Source organism: Perissodus microlepis, chromosome 7 (genome assembly GCF_051167445.1).
Source record: "Perissodus microlepis isolate ML-2025 ecotype Zambia chromosome 7, ASM5116744v1, whole genome shotgun sequence".
Taxonomy (NCBI): Eukaryota; Metazoa; Chordata; class Actinopteri; order Cichliformes; family Cichlidae; genus Perissodus; species Perissodus microlepis.
The window spans coordinates 54,904,204-54,926,213 of NC_140467.1; the positions used below are offsets into that span (position 1 = coordinate 54,904,204).

The 22,010-nt window shown below is 39.5% G+C and overlaps 2 protein-coding genes across 5 annotated transcripts in view; one reads left to right on the forward strand and one right to left on the reverse strand.

Moving 5' to 3' along the window:
• Window positions 1-22,010, reverse strand: part of LOC146384181 (ras-specific guanine nucleotide-releasing factor RalGPS1-like) — a 77,615-nt gene that overhangs the window by 28,349 nt on the left and 27,256 nt on the right. For both annotated transcript variants that reach the window (XM_084936055.1, XM_084936056.1), the window contains 2 exons: window positions 19,376-19,468; window positions 16,874-17,000 (listed from right to left, as the gene is read on the reverse strand). In XM_084936055.1, coding sequence (XP_084792181.1) covers window positions 16,874-17,000; window positions 19,376-19,468 — 220 coding nt within the window. The remainder of the gene's footprint in view (window positions 1-16,873; window positions 17,001-19,375; window positions 19,469-22,010) is intronic.
• Window positions 864-16,455, forward strand: LOC146384182 (angiopoietin-related protein 2-like). Of its 3 annotated transcripts, none has more exons than XM_084936057.1 (5): window positions 864-1,211; window positions 4,539-5,456; window positions 9,812-10,005; window positions 11,392-11,662; window positions 16,012-16,455. In XM_084936057.1, the coding sequence occupies exons 2-5, from the start codon at window positions 4,574-4,576 to the stop codon at window positions 16,209-16,211; spliced, it is 1,548 nt and encodes a 515-aa protein (XP_084792183.1). In that variant the 5' UTR covers window positions 864-1,211; window positions 4,539-4,573; the 3' UTR covers window positions 16,212-16,455. The 3 variants fall into 3 exon arrangements, with proteins under 3 accessions (XP_084792183.1, XP_084792184.1, XP_084792186.1); XM_084936058.1 differs by having other exon boundaries at window positions 864-1,094; XM_084936060.1 differs by lacking the exon at window positions 864-1,211 and having other exon boundaries at window positions 4,520-5,456.

Here is a 22,010-nt window from a genome sequence, read left to right on the forward strand (position 1 = left end):
ATGATTACATTATATTACTACATTTCTTTGTCATCTCCATATTTGTTACCTTTCTTCAAGATAAATGTAGTGTTAAAAGCAAAAAATGTAAAATAATAACAGGAATAATATTGCTGTTGTACCATAATGCCTCTTAGGATCTTTGCTGTCATTCTCAAACAGGACTCCAACTCCACAATGAGAAATGTTACAGCTGAAGATGCAATTATGATACAAAGCCACTGAGAATGTCCCTGTAAAGATTTGGAAATAAACAAAAAGCACAATCAAAAGCTTCTAGAGTTTCACCAAATTAAATAAAAACCATCTCAATCAGATGTCTATGAGGGAAAGATAAAAGTATGTCTTACAGCATAAGTCTGTGAGCATGTTGTGCAATTAAAAAAAAAAATCACTGAGTCACTGACTATTTGTTGAAAGTTTCTCACATGTTATGCAACCAGTAATTACTATGACAACATAACAAACTGTATCCAGACGCTTCCACCTCTCCTCCAGGCAAATTGTTTGAATGGACAGTCACTGCTTGGTTTTACAGATATCCCCCATTTAAAGACAGAAGGACAGAATACACTATTTTTGAAGGAGCTCTTGAAGGTTTACTATCATCTCACTCTGTGTTCTCCCTGTGCCTGCGAGGGCCTTCTGCCCACAGTCCAAAGACATGCATGTTAAGTTGAATTGTTATTTGTGAATGATCTCCCAGTCAGATGGAATTCCACAATCACTGGAGAACAGTGGAAAAAGAGATGACAGCGGGACTTGCTGAGGATAAGGAATTAAAGGGTTTTTGGAGCCTGTCTCGTGTCCCCATGATGTTTTTGCTGCAAAGGGGAGGGGAAGGAGGAGTCGCTATGCCTAACAGCTTAATTACTCCAAGCAACACTGTCTTCCTTCCATTACATATGAGACACAAAGTAGGAAGAGAAACAGATTTTGTCTGCAGAGCAGGCACGAACTTTGAGTTTGAGACTCATTCCTTCACTGCAACACATGAAATTAGAAAGGAAGGCTTTGTTGCCGCTGTACAGATCATCACATCACCACAAGTGGACCACTGTCTTTGTGAACTTTAAATCTGATTCTGACAGAAGGTAAGAAATGATATGAAGAACTTCTACTGCCTAACAGAGGAAACGTGAATGACTTCTGAGGACCTGGAGTCAAATCTTAAACAAAAGCAAGAGAGAAAGAGACATAAACAAGTGGAAGTAAGTCGGGAAATTCATTTTATATGCAACACACACTGAATAAGTGGCTCAACCTTATTTTACACTTAACATACATATAGTTAATAAAAAGGCAGAAGGGAAAGTAAACTCTGTGTTAAAGTTATTTCCTGCTTTATTTAAAAATAATGCATTACTTCAACTCTAATACAGCTCTAAAAAGTAGAGATGTTACACAGTTCATGACATTACTTTGCATTACTCTATAATGTTTGTTTGAAATGCTTTGTCACATAACTGCCAGTTCACATTCCATATACTCCTGAGAACTGAGGACAAAAATCTTTCAGTTTAACTGTTTTTGTGATTTGTGCGTCCACTACAGAGGACATAAAAGAATATGCTGGGTCTCAGGCGCATATGATCACATGTGGAAAAATATTTAATAAAGACTTGCTTTGCAGAAAGTGTGTTCACATTGTGGTTCAGGGAGCCTGGAAGTCATTCAGCTTTTATACTAAAGAATTATCTTGAACCTCAAGCATTTAACTCAGACTTTCAATCCATGAACTGCCTTTAAAAATGTTTGTGTTAAAAATTATAAGAAGCACTCCAAGAGTCAAGACAATTCATTCTCTGTGCAGGTTTTTACTTATAATAGTATTAAATTATTTATTACTATTAAATTATTGTTAATATTTAGTTTATTTTATTTCTTCTTTTTAACACAATTTGAGGCGTTTAAGATGTTGCAGTAAATACAGGTTCAAAATGCAGATTTTTGCTATTTGTCCTGTTTAAACCGACTTTAATATACTTGACATCATTTTGAGTACTTTTTTTTCATTTTTATGTGAATAAAGTACAGGTGCAGAATTCATTTCATTGTTCAGTAAAATTTGCTTAGTGTTAAATTTCAAGTGAAAAAGTTTTTTCCTCATGAGTGTCTTAAACAATACTGATAATATGTGACAAGCTGTGCAAGCTATAGGCTGTAGCTTCACACTGGTTGGCTGAATCCCAAAGGTTTTGAATGCCTTTAACTATCCTGATAATGTCTATTTGTGACGTCTATAAGGGTATAATGTTTATGACGATGACTTTAATTACACAAAGATTATGTAGAAGAAGATAATGAATAATAAATATTGACTTTTAAATAACTGGAAACAAATAACTTTAGCTTATTATATATACTACAGTATAATTAATGAATTTATATAAAACTAACTGGGCAGCTCATTTTCTTGCTCCTGACAATACTTGCTTTAAAGATATAACATACTTTGAGGTCAAAAAGAAGGCACATGTGAAATACAAAGCTCAAATTAAAGCTTCATTGGAATGCAAACTGTAATGTGATATTTAAGATCCTATTTTAACAAATTTATTTCTAAACACATATAATACAGCCGAATGATTCTGATGTCTAACACACTTAAGTGTGTTCAAACATGTCAGTTGACACCATTTGTGGATTTGCATGACAGACTCGGATAAGTGTCTGCTTCTGTATACATCAGCTTCTCAGTCACAATAAGTTACAATTTACAACTAGTTCTTTTATAAGTTGTGTGTTTTGTGCAGACAACATTGATCCAACTCTGGTTAGGTGTTTTCCACGATTAAACGACTCACAGGTCAGTGTTAAGCGGCCTAAAAAACACAATAAAACAAAACAAAATAACCCCATCTCTTAAAATGGTCAGGTACAAGTACTGGGTTGAATGACAGAGGAAGCTGCCTCGCAAAACTTAAAGACTCCAAAAGAGTTTTTATATTATGCTTGTAGCCAGACAGAGTGCAAAAACTATACAGAAATAAATTTATGACCACTCACATGTTGAACTTACTTGAGGTCAACTTGGCCAAGTAACAGTACTTATGGCCTCTGTTGTATGGGGAAAAACAGCTCACCAATGTCTGAACTGACCTGGCTGAGGCTAGACATTTAAAAAAAGAAAAATGAAAAAGATAGATGATGTAGTAACTACCATATCCTAAAGCCCAAGATAACATGGTCTTGTGTAACTGTCAGGGGAGGCTCCGCTTTTCATGTTGTGTTATTGAACATTCCAAAGCTGTGACAGTATTTTTCATCACAAAAAGCAAGAGAAACAAGAAAACACAATATTCTATTATATGAGGTTGGAGCCTAGACTGGATACAGGGAACATCTTTCACTAAACTACTAAAGTGTAACTGGTCAAATATTGTTAAAATGAGCAGCAATGTTTTCACTATTTCATAATAAGGCATAAAGGCAACTTTGAGCCATACTTAATATTTAGTGAATATCTTTTGTTCATAACGTAGACCATGAAATATGTACATGCAAAAACAGCAGGCAGTGACTGAAGCTGGTTGTTGTTCTGGCAAACTTAACGTATAAATACTGATTCTTATACTGATTCATCCTTATAAACCTGCTCTTTCCTCTCTGATTTTACCCTAGCATAGACTGGCTGCAAAAGACTTGCTGTGTAATTAAGTAGATATTAGTTGATTTGCAAGTTACCGGCCGTAATTAAGCCACTACCTTTGTTTTATTTTGAAAATTCTTCAAAGAGTAGTTGTAAAACAGCTAACTCATCATCTTCAGAGAGAAAAGGTTTATTTGAAGATTTTAAGTCAGGTTTCAGAACCCATCACAGTACAGAAATGGTGGTAGTGAAGGCTACAAATGATCTTCTTTTGGCCTCTGACAGTGGACTCATCTCTGTGCTTGTCCTGCTAGACTATAATGCTGACTATATATTTTATTACAGGGATAAGAGCATGCTGTAGGTATTAAAAGTATTGCGCTGTAATGGGTTGAACTACATGTATCTAACAGACTTCAGTGTGGCTATGTAAATGGGAAGTCTTCTTCATACATAAAGGTTAACTATGGAGTTCCACAGGGTTCTGTGCTAGGGTCAGTTGTGTTTATATTACATACACTTCCCCTAAGCACTACAAATAGAAGGCATAATATACATTTTCACTACTATGCAGATGACTACCAGATTTTTCTATCCATGAAGCCAAATAAAATACACCAATTTTGCAGGAATGTCTTAACAACATAACGACCTGGATGACCTGTAATTTTATGCTTAAAATAACAGATAAAACTCATGTTATTGAACTAAAGATCTTAGAAATATGGTATCTAACTCTGGATGGCATTACCTTGCTTACATTATAGGCAGCAACTTTCTGGGACAGAGCTGTGAAAAAACATACACTGCCTGTATGTATATACATATGAGCTTCTGAGCACACAGAGGTGGTGATAAAGTAATTGCCTTCAACGACCAACACCAGGTCAATAACTGATGAGAGAAAACAGACCCTTGCTAAGCATCTCTGCTTCATCTCTTTCAGAAATTGTCGTGGTCTGGGAGCAGCTGAACTGTGCTATGATTCTCCCTGTGGTGGTAATGGTGAGTCTCCTGTTGCTCTCTGGACCAGAGTCAGGTCTCCAAGAAGACACTCTAGAAATTGACAACAGCAATGACATCCTAGAGAGAGAATTTATCTACGTACCAAAACGTCAAAAAAGGGCTGTTGCTGACTACAGTGCCTACCAAACAGACAAATGTTCTTATACCTTCATTGTCCCTCAGCAGAAAAACAACGGGGCAATATGTGTGAACTCCAAGGAGCCAGAGACCTTGCTGCAAAACCGTATTAATAAGCAGGAACTGGAGCTGCTCAACAGTGAGTTGCAAAAGCAGCGAAAGCAGATTGAGGCACTGCAACTGCTGATAGAGCTTGATGGGGGTGTGATTAATGAAGTCAAGCTATTGCGTAAAGAAAGCCGCAACATGAACTCCAGAGTTACTCAGCTCTACATGCAGCTGCTGCATGAGATTATCCGCAAACGAGACAATGCTCTGGAGGTGTCACAGCTGGAGACCCGTGTGCTCAACCACACAAATGAGATGGGGAGGCTAGCTGGACGGTACCGAGACCTGGATCATAAGTACCAGCATCTATCAGCCCTCGCAAGCAGCCAGAGTGCTCTCCTGGAGCAGCTTGAAGAGCAGTGTAAGCACGGAGGATACTTTTACAGAAAGGTTCAAGAGCCCAGCCGTCGTCTCCAGCCACAATCTCCTGCAATCTCCCAGCCTCCTTTACAAACACCTGAATTGTCTCCTGGTGGCTACAGACCTTTCCATCCACCCACTTACACTCGTTACACCAACTACCCCATGAATAATGAGATCCAAAATGACCAGAAAGCCAGAGCACTGCCCACAATGCCAGCCGCAACATACAGCTTCACAAATGAGCCCTCTGGTAAGTACTGGTAAGAAATGTTTGTATCTTCCTTTGAAGTCTGACTGAACAAACATTTGCAGTCCTGCATTCACTGAGAATATACCAACAGAGAGAATAACTGAATTTTCTTTTAACAAAAATGTCAGATAGTTTAGGTTACTATAGGGTAATTTCATCTTATATTAGCCAATTTGTAGAACATCTTCTGTTCGAATGATATGCATAAAGGTTTTATGGTAGAACATTTCAACATATATAATGGTTGCTATTAAATTTTAGCATCATATAACACAGATATATATTTTTTTGAAAAATGGTCTGTCAATCCCCACTTTTGAACTTTTTTTTGCAGTCTGGGGGAATGTTTGATAATAAATATCTCAAATTCTATTAAAGGTAAAAGTCAGGTCATCAATATGAATTCAATGTAATTCAATACAATTTTATTTATATAATGCCAAACTGCAATAGCAGTTGTCTCAAGATGCTTTATATTGTAAGGCAAAAACCCTACAATATTACAATCTGTAACCCAAATCAGAATCTGTAATTTAAGACATCAAAAAATGTCTGGATATTGGCTAGTTAAAATGTGAAAAAAAAAGCTGAGCATGCCTGCAACTTTCATGCTGGGTTGAGCAAAAATATAATTAGATAGTATATTCCAAATAGAACAACATACTTGAGTTTATTCTTAGTCACAACAAGAAGGAAATGCAAATCTCATGCTGGATTGTGCAAATATCTCAAACTGTACCAACATCATTACTAGCTCAGGTAGATCAGAGCAGGTCAGCTACAAACTGGAAGGTTGGTGGTTTGATCCCAGTCTGCATGCCAAACATCCTTGGGCAAGATACTAAGCCCATGTTGCTCTCCGATGAGGGGTGTGAATGTTAGAAACAGCACAGAGAAAAGTGCTTCTGTGAATGGGTGAACGAGGGAAGTTGTGTAAACGGCTTTGAGTGCTCAGAGTAGAAAAGCGCTTTATAAGAACCAGTCCATTTACCATCAAAAATATAATTGCCTATACAGCAATCACATTATAAACTGTATAAAATGTACTGTATAAACATACAAATGTATGTATTTGAAGATGGTGGAGCAGAAAACATTCTAAAAAAAATGATGATTTGACATTAGTGTTATAATCATTTCTAGCAAAATTATAAAACTCCAATGTTTTGTTCCATTTGGAAAGGACAACCTTTTATATTTTTGTGGTACAACTACTTATATTTTCTCAATCCAGCATTAAAGCTGAATCAAAATGGCATTTTTGTCATTTTGGGGACCACAAATTTAATGTTTACAAGCATTCTACATTATTGTTTTACAGTATTGTGCAATTTAATTATTTATCATTCAGAAATCCTAAATAGAAATCTTCCTCACACCTCCCCTATATAAACAAACCCATCATTTCATAAACAGTGTGATAGTGCCCCTTTGCTTTCTGTAATGTTAAAAGTACTCACATCATCCTAAGATAAAGCACAGAGACTCTGGACTTTTACATAATGATATTATATTGAACTTTCCATAGGACTGAATATTTAAAATATATATTATTCTTTCTGCTTACTCTGGTATGAATGACTGAATATATTTTAGTAAATAACACACTATTAGCAAAACACAGTGTGAAAGAATTCTAGATTAAAATTTTTAGTTCAACATACAAGTGAAGATGTTTGACCTTCATCAGGTTTTAGTTAATGCTATCAGAGAAAATATCATGTTCTCTTCGTGCAGCTAACTACATTCAGTGTTAAAAGCAGAAGTTGTGCAGGTCTGAGATCAGCACCACCTTAAACACCAAAATGAGTTACTGTTTATGCTCCTATATAGTGACACCAGTTACATGGATCATGAATCCCTTTGACTTTTTGACTTTAACTTTATCAATAATACAGCTGCAGTTTTCACTGACAGTGTTTCATAAGGTACTTTAGCCTTTGTACTTTTTTCATCAGTTAATTTTGGAGTTACTACAAAGGACGGATATATAGGATGATTTGTCTGTTGTCACTGGGTGGTGCTGAGGTCTGAATCTGAGGGCAGCTCCTGTAATCACAAAGAGAACAGAATCATCACACACTGTGAAATTTGAAGTTTATCCCTCAAATATTAAATAAAACAAAGCCTTATATCCAGATTATCCAGTATCATTTTTACATTTAAGTTGTTTGTGCTTTTTAAAAGGAGATCTGCAAAGATGAGATGAGCAGGTTTCCAATCCTGGTCACCTGCAAGAAAATAGAGAAACATATAGAGGTATGCAGTTTTTGAGCTGCTGCCTGAGCACTGGACAACATATATTAACGCTCTCTATATTATTTCTCTCAAATGATGCAAGATGTACATTCAGGATTAATTCAGATAAATTTTTAACCTCAATATTTGAAACAAACTCTGTAAAAAAAAAAATCTATAAATAAATATATAGAGTTGTGCTGAAAAATTAGCTTTTTAAAAAAATGTGGTGTTCCTGTTCTGTTCCTCATATAAACTGTTTCAGTGCCTCATCTTCAGCTACTGGTCTGAACATCCTTCAATTCAGTGTGAACCCTCAGGTTCAGAGGGTAAATTCATTCGTGTGCACAGATTTAGCTACTAAACATGGCTTTCCCCAACAGCTGATTGCTCATCTTAGCTAGCTAGCTAAGGACATTGATTACAGATTAGTTTACAAACACATTTAACTTACTGAAAAAGTGTGCCAGGGCCTTGGGTCCTTCTCTTAGTTAGTCCAGGTTATTCCAGAACACCTCACAACGTCAGTTTAAAATATTCACTTGTGGTTATGGAAAATCAACACTGAACCTCCTCACAGCATTCCCGTCTATCTGCCATTCCCAAACAGAGATACGCAAGTTTCTCCAAGAAAGCAGCTACCATCAAAGATATCATGATGATGTTGCACCCCAAATTCACATAATGTAGTTGGTAATTAGAATAGAACTTATGAGAAAAAAATGCTTCAATACAAATCGGTGATGAAGACTACTAATAATGCAGAACGCATCTTTGGGAAAAACTTTTTTTTTTTAGAATTTGACCCCCCCAGTCCCATCCACTAATATGGAGGCCAGGGGGATAACAGACAAATTTTGGCTTCATTGTTGGGGAGATGTTAGGTTGTTCACATTTTCTACGGTCAATGGTTTATATACAAGTTACGATGCTGTGTAAAATGTAAAGAAAAAAATGTAATGTGTGTAATATGACTTCTTCTTTTAATACTCTCTAAAGTGTATGGGAACTAAAGAAACCAGTTGCTGTAATTTTAAAGAAGAATGTTTCCCATTCTCACTTAATGTAGGACTTCATTTCATAATATGCTAAATGTTTTTAGTGGGTGACAGGTCTAAACTGCATTTGACTGAGCAAATCTTACCTCTCATTGATTTTCAGATACAGTCACCCTACTCTACTCAGTGTTTTTTCCCAACTGACAATTTTCTGCAGTTATTTTCCCCTCTCTTCTTTTGCCCCCAATGGGTGGCAGGAGTTGCCCTACCTAAAGTGAGTTCTGTTGGAGGGTGAATCCCGTGTAAAAGTAAGGGTTTTCCTCTGGCCATCACCAGTAGGCGGTAGGTCTTGCCCAAGGACACAACAACCAAGACAGACAGAGCTGGTGATCGAACTGGCAACCTTTCGGTTACAAGATGAGCTTCCCAACCCCATGAACCACGTGTGCCACGGGTTCTCCAGCTTCAGCCCACAGTCCAAAGACATGTAGTTAGTGGGGTTAGGTTAATTGATAATTGTAAATTGACCATAGTTGTAAATGTAAATACTTGTCTGTCTATGTGTTAGCTCTGCAACAGACTGGCGATCTGTTCAGGGTGTATCCTGCTTCTCGCCCTAAGACAGCTCAGATAGGTCCCAGCCACCCTGTGACCCTGAATTGGATAAGCAGAAGAGAATGGATGGATGGTTGCCAAGTGGTTGCTCATAGATCACTGGCTCTTTTAGGTTCTGTCTTTAATAGAATAAAGAGAATTCCACTAATTTTGTGTAATACCTTCTATCATTCCACAGAGGGCAAAAAGTGAGATATAATTTAAGAATAGCTGTGTTCCCATGTGTGCGCTGTGACTACAGTACTGTTTATTCTTGCCAGCAGCAAACAGACTGGAAAATATTTGTCATATTTCGCAGAGACAACACGTGATCAGGAGTGACTCACTTTTCCAGGAACCCTCCATCTGTATATTTTTCTATTGCACTTCGTGTCTCCATGTGTGTTGTGTGCACAGGTTGTTAAAACTATAATAATGATGAAGCCAGCATGTCACTAAAAATGAGCCTGTGTTGATCACACACCAGATGCAATTGTATTACCCTTCATTTTCTGCCTTCTACAGGACATTTCAGAGATTGTCTGGAGGCTCTGGAGAGTGGATATACCACCAGTGGAATGTACCTCTTAAAACCAGACAAAAGCAATCAACTTATGCAGGTCTGGTGTGACCAGAGACAAGACCCTGGTGGCTGGATCGTTATTCAGAGACGTCAGGATGGCTCTGTCAACTTTTTTAGGAACTGGGACACTTATAAGGTAATAAGTTATAGTAGCACCCAAGATTGTACTTATGAGGTTGTATGTGCTGTCTAGATACACTGAAGATACTACGAAGCAAAACTGTTAGCCGCAAATGCATTAAATATCGATGGAGCATTGCATTTTAGTAATTGAAACCTCAGTCTTTCTTAAAATGGGAAATAAATGCAGAACTATAGTAGTGCTGTTGCTAATGTAAAGAATGTCTGCCCATTACCATATACGAGTCTGGGTATTCTTAGTGTATAATTAAAAATAAACATGTAGAGAAAAATGTAGCTCTCAGCTGAACCCCACTTTATAAATCACTGTGTCTGAGATTAAGGATAATCTGACTCTAACTGTTCATATAGTCAGCAGTCAGATACAAGACATTTTTCAGAGGAATCTCATTTTTGGCAGTGTAGCATACAGCAACTAGCTTGAGAGGGAAGGGCAGGGTTTTTATAGCTTTTTGTAATAAATAAAGATTTTCAGTAATGCTATGCAACGCTTGCATTGTGTGACATTTGAGAGAACTTATAACATATTATTAAACTGAGTTTCAAGGGTCAGACCTAAAATTGGACTTTAAGAAAACAAGCTGTTACCCATCTCATTGTGTAACATGACTAATTGTAAGAAAAACTCAGTAAACTAAAATACAGTATATGAGATCACAACAGCAGAGAAGAAATCAGTTCCAGTGGTCTCAAAATTCTCACTGTTGCTGCCAACACAGTGATCCAAGAATGTTATAAGCATGCTGTGTTAGTCATGTAGTCATAAATGGTGCTCGATAATACACAAATATAAATGCATATGGTAGAAGCCCTTATTGCCAAAAATCTTGTGACCTAAAGTCATCTTGTGACCTAAAGTCAGCTGAGTTCTCTTCTCAGTCTCAAGACAAAGGGCGATCGTGGCTCAAGAGTTGGGAGTTTGCCTTGTAATCGGAAGGTTGCCGGTTCGAGCCCCGGCTCGGACAGTCTCGGTCGTTGTGTCCTTGGGCAAGACACTTCATCCCCTGGTGGTGGTCAGAGGGCCTGGTGGCGCCAGTGTCCGGCAGCCTCGCCTCTGTCAGTGTGCCCCAGGGTGGCTGTGGCTACAATGTAGCTTGCCATTGCCAGTGTGTGAATGTGTGTGTGAATGGGTGGATGACTGGATGTGTAAAGCGCTTTGGGGTCCTTAGGGACTAGTAAAGCGCTATACAAATACAGGCCATTGACCATTTACATTAGTATTTCCAAGCCAACAATTCCTCTAATGCAACATTGATGAGTCAACAAAGCACTTTTTTTAGATGCTCACAGTTGGAGAGAAGAGGCCTCTCTTCTGACTTAATCCATGTGCTTGTTCATGTACTTTACACCTGACCAATTCAGTGTCTCTCTCCTTCCACAGCAAGGTTTTGGAAACATTGATGGTGAATACTGGTTGGGCCTAGACAACATCTTTTGGCTGACAAACCAGGGCATCTACAAGCTTTTAGTGACGCTGGAAGACTGGAGTGGACGGAAGACCTTCGCAGAATATGCTAGCTTTCGTGTAGAGTCAGAAGCAGATTTCTACAGGCTACGACTGGGCCGATACCACGGCAATGCTGGAGACTCTCTAACCTGGCACAATGGAAAGCACTTTACCACACTGGATAGGGACCATGATGTCTACGCAGGTAAGTGGGTTCCCGTAAAAGACAAGGTGATCACACCTTCTGGTAGATTTCTCTTTCACACACTCTACAGTTGTTATTAGTAGTTACTAACAACTCTTAATAGTTTCTACACTCTTGTAGATTGGTTTGCAGGGATATTCACTTATCCAGAAATACTGGATACAACAATTGCTTTTTGCTTATTGCTTTGTTATACACTTCAATTAGGATCTGCAATCTCTTTCTCCAAACCACAGGCTTGTCTGGAGGTACACAATTTTTCTATGGTGGTATTTCTAGAACAGGAATTTCAGACCTGTACCTCTTTTTCCCCATCTCCAGAGCCTCTCTGTGAGAAAAAAAGGAATATGAAAATTAATGAATATGAAAGATGTCATTTTATGGACTTCCAGTGTCATGTACAAAATTTTAAATGGGAAGCCCAACATGGCAGTCTTAAAGAAAGCGACACTCTACTTAGAATTCAAGAAAAGTTGAAGGAAGCTGTGACTGTGTGGAAAGACCCTGTTGAATTCCTCATTAAGTTATGTGAAGATGTAAAAAAAAAAAGAAGAAAAAGAAAAAAAAAAGAAGGAGGAACTCACAGCAGAGTTCAACCGGAGAATACAAGAAAATGCGCATCACATGGAAGGAACTGAAAAACAAATTGGAGAAATAGAGGGGGACGTGGACAGAGCGGTGGAATGTTGGAATGCTCTCTCACGGCTTCTCAGAAGCCAAATATAAAGATGAGCAAAATGTCTGACCTCGAAGATGGTTCCTGACGTAATATGATCACGGTATTCCAGAGGTTGCAGATTGCACTGCCACTGTAACTTTTGTTGAAAATCTAATTAAGTCAGAGCTGGCTGAAAACAGCATGCTAAACTGAGAGTGAGACCTAGGAATAGAATGAGTACAAGGGGTCCTCGCACAGGGCCTCCAAGCACACCTCCTTGCTCTGTAGTGGTCCAGTTTATTTGATATTGTCAGGGTTCCTGGGTCGTTGACCCAGTGCTTTCAGTTTTGTCACGTTCAGTTTATTCTTCACACTCATGGTTTTCACTTCCTGTTTTCTGTGCCAGCATGTTGCCTTTGTATTGTGTTCCGCTGATTTCCATGTATCATTAGTCAGACTAAGTTCAGCTGTGCACTCACTGGTTTCTAATCACTCATCATCCAGTGTGTATTTAAGTCCTCAGTTTCCATCAGTTCATTGTCGTGTCATTGTAGATGTTATGTTGTCGTTCCCGCCTGTGTTCAGTTGTTCAGCCAGCCATTCAGTCTTTCAGTCAGTCAGTCCTTTCGTTCCTGCTCTGTTCGTTCACTCGCTCCAACAAAATATCATCATCCTGCACCGTGAGTCCTGCGTTTGGGTCATCTCTTCTTCGCCTCCACACACAACCTCTGACAGATATGTAGTCAAAGAATAGAATCCTCCATGCAGCTCAGACTAAGAAGATAATGGTCCAAAACAAGTGGTTGTATTTTGATCATGACTATGTCACAGAAGTACAGAACAAAAGAAGAGAATGTGAACCCCTTAAAAAGGCACTGAAGATGGCTGGTATACGCTTCCAGACATGTATTATGACATGGCAGGGTGGCTTACAACTAGAGATGGCACGATACCACTTTTTTATGTCCGATACCAATATCATAAATTTGGATATCTGCCGATACCGATATGAATCCGATATAGTGTTTTTTAATCAATAAAACAGTTTTTTTTATATCTTGCTGCATTTTGTATAAGTTCATACTCAAGTTAAAAAAAAAACAACAATAAAGCTATTCTGTTATACCTGTATGCAAAAAAAATAGTTCAGTTTCGCAATACTGATCAATCTAATAAACTTAAACCTACACCATCCTCCCTATTCTGGTATTTTAAAGAGTAAGCAACCTAACTAATAGGGTTCCAACTCCCAGTAACAACAACAACAACAAAAAAAATAGGGAAGCATCCCTCACGCTCCACCTCATGATGCTTAATCAACATAATCAACCTTAATTTGATGCAGTGTGGGAAAAAAAATGCACAGAAATCTATTATTTTTCAAGAATAATTAAATAGATTCAACATCTTTCTTCAACAGAATTGCAGACTGCACAGATGGTACCTTCCCAAAGGAAAAAGTACTATAGCTTACTAGGGTATATTAGACTTAATAGTTACTATATACAGTAATGGATTTCTATACATTTTACATCAGATTAAAACTTTGGGTGTAAAATTCGGATAATTATTTATTAAAAGCTAGACATTTTAAATGAGAATAAGAAAGAAAAGTATGTCTTTGTGCCCCCTTTTCCCTGTTAATGCCCTATCGGCCCCCCTGGCTAAACTTTGCTAGATCCGCCCCTGCATAGTTACCAGCCATCAGCTACGTAGAAAAGTATCCTGGTGTAGAAAGTAATATTAAATCAATTCTAACAACAGCTTATCAAGCTTAAAGGTGCTGCTGTTGTTCAGCCGCTGGTTTCCTCTTTCTGGTGCGAAGTGGGCCAAAAACAAACAAGAGCGAAAAGCCGATCAGCTGATCATTAATCAGTTTCATGATTGAAGTAGCAACAGGAGAGGGAGGGAGAGAGAAAAGGCCGTCGCTCCATATATCGGTTGTTAAGCTTAATGTGGGAATGCTTTACAAACATTCAGAGATGAACTTACACACTTGCTTTACTTCTCTCTGGGATATCTTTGTCGGAGATAAAATGCCGGTTTGGTAGCGAGGCTCCAAATGCTCAACCAGACCACCGACAGTTCTCACACGCCACAGCCGCTCTATCACATGATGCATACTGCTCCGACGTGCTAAGGTTATGAGGCGAGTTACTGCGTGTCGCAAGTTTTGTGAGGTGCTTTCGTGATATTTAATGGATCGGATTACATTTTTTATTTCTCTCCAATATCCGATCCAGTAATTTAGGTCAGTATCGGACCGATACCGATACGTAATATCGGATCGGTCCATCTCTATTTACAACACTGCAACCCTATGGTATTATGAAACAGCCCCAAACCATCCAAAGTGTTAGCTTGGAGATTAAGAAAATAACAAAAAAAACTACTAAATACTACTCACAAGATTAGAGATCCAGTCACACAAAAAGCCACCTACAACTTGGATGGTATCCAAAGAAGGTATCCTGCTCCCTTTGGACTTTGGCAGCCGAATTATATGACTTAAAATTAATATTCTCCCCAAATTATTCTTTTCTCAGTATTACCCATAAACAGAAATAAACCTAAACAACAATGTAGAGCCTGGAATAAAAATATCTCACAATTCATGTGGAATAATAAGAAACCAAAAGTGAGGAAATGGGGGTAAGGCTCTGCCTTTATTACTTACCTGCTCAGTTACTGTCACTTTATGTTTGTGTAATCCATGTTATGTAGCCAATTAATGTAGCCAACCATTACAGTCAATGTCTGTTTGTGTTGATAAAGAAATTAAGGCATCCAAGCAATGGGTAAATATGGGAAGACTTAGTAAAAACCTGTTAACTTTAGGATAAGGCAAAATTGTTTAGGCGGCCAACATATAAATCTGACTTTGCACCAGCAGTACAAGACAGCAGGTTCTACCAATGGTTTTCTTTAGAGATTACCTCCATATGTAAGCTCCCTAAACACTGGGAACTGCGATTTTATTTTAAAACCTTATTTCAAACATACCGCTTGAAAATAACTGGAATTTTATAGATATTCAAAGAACGATGGGAAAAGGAACTGGATATTGGCAATCTGTCTGGAAAGTACAGCCATCATCTAGAAATTCCTGGACTTACAAAGACTTTTGTTGGAAAAACATAAATTGTTTCTTTATAATCTAATCTTATAATCTAAACAAAGCATCTAAACATATTCTGGTCTTGTATCTATTCAAACTTTTTTGAATGAGGTATCAGTAATCCTTTCCTGTCTTGGATTTTAACTTTTTGTGCAATAATCATTATTAAATTTTAATCTGTCGATAATTGTCCCATGATCACTTGTTTCTTCTTTTCCTGTGTATGTGTTCCTGTTTTTCTGTTCACAATTTGAAAAAAAGAAATATTTTAACTTTTACTTTAATTGTGGTGGATGGAATTGAAATATACACACAAATGGCTCATCTTTAGATCTTCAAGCTATGCATTCCAAATGGAGGAAACCAAGAACTTAATAGTGCAGGGAAACATCAGTTTGCTTTCAACGCTAATGCTGCAGTCTTTCTCGTATACCAGGTCTACTGATGGACTTTTGACAAAATTGAAACTGTCTTAATTTTCTTTTATCATATTTAAAGCTGTTAGGCTGCTAGCTGTTTTATTTAGTGTACATACCAATTGGTCTTATTTGCTTGTGTTATTTGTGTTTCCAGGGAATTGTGCCCACTATCAGAAGGGAGGATGGTGGTATAATGCCTGTGCTCATTCCAATCTGAACGGTGTGTGGTACAAAGGTGGGCATTACCGCAGCCGCTATCAGGATGGGGTCTACTGGGCTGAGTTCAGAGGAGGAGCTTATTCTCTGAAAAAAGTGACCATGATGATAAGACCCAATGGAAATACCTTCCAATAATTGCTCAGTATGGTGAAACTTATATTTAACAAGATGTTTCCACCAAAGGGATTCTGTATCACAAGACCAGGCACCATTGGTTGATTTTCAAAGCTTCTTTTGGTTGTTATACATTCACAATGCCAAGACGTGGCAGAACCTGTTCATTTCATTTGTCCTACATGTAATGCTTTTATTCATGTTCTTGTGCTCATAAAGTTATACTGCACACAAATAAAAAGAATACAACCTTGCATGTAATGAATGTAAGATGATGCCTGCATTCCTTTCTCAATGCAGGCTGTTACTGATGTAGTGTTTAAAGGGTTTTTTCTCCATCAGAACAAAATCCACAGTTACATATCAGTGAAAAAGAACCAAGAAATTGACATCCAGAAATGTTAATTTCTTGATTGCTGGCAAAAAAACTTGTACTTCTCAATATTAATGGCATTTGTAATACTCGTTAAGTATAAAAAATATGTGCTCTTTGACATAATGTTTTCTTTGATTCTTCCGATGTGCCCAGCGGAATTTGAACTGTTTTGAACAAAAAGAAAAAGTATACATATAAGTCTGGAATGGATGCCGGGCTTGGAAATCTAAAACTTACTTAAAAGGAAATAAAAGAATCTAAAGCAGATTGTGTTAAACTAATGCTGAGACACAGATAGCAGACTCACCAAGGTAAGGAATACAGGGCACCATCTTCAGGGAGCGAATATATTCCCTCATGCGGGTGTAATTCTCTTCCTTGGATGTCAGATAGTTTAGCTTCTCAAACGTGGCCTTGTCTTTCCGACTGATCAGCTACAACAGACAGGAAACAATGACACATACATAATTTTCTATTTTCATGTAGAGCCTTTTACTTAATTGGAACAGAAGCATTGACAGACTGGAGTGCTTTCTAAAAACCAACAGGTTTATTGATATTATGAACTCAGGTGAATTTATATTATTTCTTTATTATATTATATTATATTATTTATAGTATTTCGGCTGACCTTATGGCATATGTATTTATAAGAGTTTTATTTTCATGAGGAGAATATTTAAACAAATCATGCAAACGTGAATTACAAAGTCTGTGGAACACAATTTAATGCTATCCTATGCTAAAGAAAGCAATAAAGGAAGCACAGAAGCTCCTTTCCTTAGTGTTTGGAGAGTTGGAACAGCTCTTATTAAGGCTGCCATACAGATACTTTCAGGTCACGTCTCTCAGTTAGGAACCTCCCTAAGTAAAATGGACTATTAGAATGCAATGTGAACTTGACACAAGGACAAGAGCTAAACATATCTGGGGCCAGGTCACGGGGGCAGCAGCCTAAGCAGGGAAGCCCAGACAGTCCTCCCTTTCTCCGGTCACCATCTCCAGCTTGTCCAGGGGGACACTAAAGCGTTCCCAGGTCAGCTGAGAGATATAATCTCTCCAGCGTGTCCTGGGTCTGCCCCAGGGCCTCCTCCCGGTGGGACATGCCTGGAACACCTCACCTGGGAGGCATCCTTGTTAGATGCCTGAAACACCTCAACTGGCTCCTTTTAATATAGACGAGCAGCCGCTCTACTCTTAGCTCCTCCCGGATGGCCGTACTTCTCACCCTATCTCAGAGAGGTTAGCCACCCTTTGGAGTAGGCTCATTTCCCTCGCTTGTATCCGCAATCTCATTCTTTCTTTCACTGCCCACAGCTCATGACCATAGGTAGGAACATAGATCAACCGGTAAATTGAGAACTTCGCTTTTACATTCAGCTCATCACTGCAGCTGCAGCACCAATCAATCTAAAGGGCAGCCCTGGCGGAGTCCATCACCCACCATAAATGAGTCTGACTTATTGCTGGCTATGGGACAAAGCTCTTGCAACGGTTGTATAAGGATCGAATGGCCTGTAGCACTGGGCCAGATGCTCCATATTCCTGAAGCACCTCCCACAGGACACTCCAAGGGACACGGTCGAATGCCTTCTCCAGGTCCACAAAACACATGTAGACTGGTTGGGCAAACTTCCATGTACCCTCAAGTATCCTCAAGAGCGTAAAGAGGTAGTCTAGTGGTCCACGACCAGGACGAAAACGACATTGTTCCTCCTGTATCCAACGGTCCAGCATCCTCCCCGGCCACCTGATCCAACTCACCACCAGGTGGTGCAGTTACTCTGAACCATCATTTGGCACATAAGTGCAGACAACAGTCAGGACCGTTTCCTTGCACCAAAGGCACAGAGAACAAACCCCCTCATCCACCGGGAGAAACCCCAACATACAAGCAGCAAGTTGAGGGGATACTAGGATACCCACCCCAGCCCGCAGCCTCTCACCAAGGGCAACTCCAGACTGGGACAGAGTCCAGCCCCTCTCCAGGAGACTAGTTCCAGAGCCCAAGCCATGCGATGAGGTGAGCCCGACTATGTCTAGCCGGTACCTTTCAACCTCACACACTAACTCAGGCTCCTTTCCCACCAGAGAGGTGACATTCCATATCCCAATTGCTAATCTTGGTAGCTGAGGCCCACCAGGGGCTCCCCTCATGGCTGCCGCCAAACACACATTGCACATGACCCCTACGGCACCTCCTGCAGGCAGTGGGCCTACAGAAGGAAGGGCTCATGTCCCTTTTTTGGGTTGTGCCTGGCCTGGCCCAATGGACTAAGGCCCGGCCACCAGACGCTCACCCTCAGACACTCTCCCCAGGCCTGGCTCCAGGGTGCAGCTCTGGTAACCCTATCCCAGGTATGGTGAACTGTTCCCTTGATTGTATACTCTTAGGGGTTGATTTGCTCTGGGTCTGTTCCCTCACCCAGGACCAATTTGCCATGGGTGACCCTATCAGGGTCAACAACATGGCCCCTGGGACCCCTGGGATACACAAACCCCTCCACCACAATAAAGCAGTGATTCATAGACGGGCAACAAATAACAAAATACAAGTCAAAACACTGGGTCAAAGTGTCGTATAAATACATTAACTGGTAATACCATATGTTAGTTAAGTTTAATACAAGTTCAAAAGAGAACGGCAATTGACCTACGATAAAGAGATACCCATGACAGGTAAATGTCATCACTGGCACACACTAGCATCTAATTTAAAGAACAAACAAAAAACAACATATTCATGAGTTGTCAAAACTATGAATTACAGAAATAAGACTTTAAGGCATGCACAAAGCTGAAATCTTACCGCCCAGGTTTTGCTGAGTCTGAAGATCGGTGCACTCTGCAGAGCAGAAACCACGGACACCAGAGAATGGAGATTGTTCAACTCCAACAGTTTCTGTAAACAAGAGCGATTATAAAAGACATGTTAGGAACAGGATAGGTAACTTACTTAACTGCGTAAAGTAACTTAGTTTTCCTTTAATTTTAACTGGTTATTAGGCTTTATTAGGCATTATTAGTGATTACCAATTATGGTACTAATTACTAATGAAGAAAAAAAAATACCACAACAAAACAAATTCCAATTATTACTTGGATAAAGTACCAGGATGCGGAGTAAAAATACAATTAAAAAAAAGTCTTATTTACAAATTACAAATTATTTAAAGGTTATATTCAACTAAGAAAAGCAAAAAAGACAACTTCACTAAAATATGAACACTGAGAAATTTGCTTCTTGAAACATTTGCGCTCATTTTAAATTTAACACCCACTGTGTTATATCACCTTGTCCTTTAAAAAAAACTGTACATGTTTAAAGGTCTAAGGGACTGAAGTCCCTCCAAGCTATCTCTGAGTGACAAACAGACAACTACACACTCTCACATACCTATAGCATTGTCCCCTCATCTTTCACTAGAAACATGAGGGGACAATGCTAATCACTGCACCACCGAGACACCCTGCTATATAAATCTTTTTCTCTCCCAAATAAATTTGTATTTTTTGGGAAATAAGATGTGCATACTGACTCACACACAAACTGAGGGACCTTGAAAGTAGCCCTGACCCCCTTAATATACCCTTTGCATATCTTCCACATCTCAACCTCAATGACCCAGGCGGGTAGAGAGGGCCTGGGCGGAGGGCAATTTAAACTGGGCAGCAACAGGGTTAATCATAAAGTCTATCTCAATCTGGACAATTTCTTTGACTCCGTACGGAGAGGAATGCCTTTTGCTGATAGCCAAACCATCTGGCTGTCCTGGCAGGACGGAGTCAAGGTTCGATGGCCAAAAGGTTGTTTTCCTCCTCGGTCCTTAGCAGTGTGGAGCAAGTAGCTCTCCAAAGGTAGCAGCATCTGCAGATGGGAACGGAGGTCTCACCTTTGATGGCTGGGCAGACAGGCAGCTGATAACTGAGCAATGCTTGAAAGGGTAATAGGCCTGTAGCAGCAGAGGTCATGGAGTTGTGGACGTACTTTACCCATTTTTAGATGGGACTTCCATGTGAACTGGGTGAACTGGGGGCCCCAGTCAGAAATTATGTCATAAGGAATGCAGATAAGTCTAAAAATGTGCTGGGTGAGTTGTTCTGCAATTTCCAGAGCTGATAGGAGTTTAGGAAGAGCAGCAAAATGGACAGCTTTGGAGAACCAGTCTATGCTGAATCTAGGGCTAGGTGAGACCACGGATGACCAGGTGTGGGTAGGGGTTTCAGGAGTCTTACAGGTAGGCAAGTGGAAATTTTGTTTTGAGCACATCTGGGTTGGAACATATTCATAGACATCCTTGGACAAAGATGGCCAGGATGGCAGGTGAATCTTGCAGTCTGGGCCCAATGAATTACTTTTAAACTGAACTCTTGTGGGAACACAGAGACTATTTGGGGGTCCTGTAGTGGGGTATGGCTCCCTCTTCTGGGCACTGACGATCTCAGACTTAATCTCCCAGGTTACGAAACCAGCATGAGGACAGAATCGTCTCATCCTCAGGTGAGCTGTCGGAAGTGGCAAATTGTCTAGACTAGGCGTCTGACAGTGGGCCAGTAGGTTATAGAAATATTAAAGCGTGTAGAGAGCTGACCCACCTGCCTTGATGGGAGTTTAATCTTTTTGCAGTTTACACATAGGCAATATTCTTGTGATCTGTCTAAACAATAAATATATGCTCTGAGCCCACAAGCCAATGCTTCCATTCCCCCAATGCCAACTTTATGGCCAGCAACTCCCGATCATAGTTTTTCCTTTGCTGGAGTCAGACGATGGGAGAAAAAGGCACACGCATGGATCTTACCAGACTGTTGCTGTGAGAGAACAGCACCCACTGCAGAATCGCGCTGCGTTGTCTGGAAGTCTGGACTCCCGTGTGAGCTTACAAAGTCCAGTCTATCGAAAACGCGAATACGGACTCCCGTACTTGAGTATTTAGAAATGGCCTAAAAGTCTGCAGTCTATTAACTAACCTCAGCTAACAATGTTGGCTCAGTGTCAGGAATCCTTCATTAATAGTAATTAAAAAATAAATTGAAAAAAAAAAAAATCACACAGCAATAGTACATCAAAGATTCTGAAGTTTTGCCCATCCCATTCTTCTTATGAAGTAGTGTTGGAATTTCCAAGTAAGAAATGCATTCCTGCCCGTGCAGTGCTGGCTCTGTTGTGCTGGCTCTGGGTCCATTGTGTAACTGACGCCACCAACATTAACAGGACACTTTCATTAGAGCCTCTTATTGTGTGTTTTGTTTGGGTTTCCAGCAATCAGAATGAGAGAAACTGTATTAATCCCAGATGGAAATTGAGTAAAAAAAAAAAAAAAAATGTAAAAAAAAAAAAAAAAAAAGAGCAGCAGGTCACACTCGAACCCAGGCTGGCCGCTCTCAGCCATGCGCCCAACTGCGTTTAGCCTTTAGCCTAAATCGGAAATCGGAAAAGACTG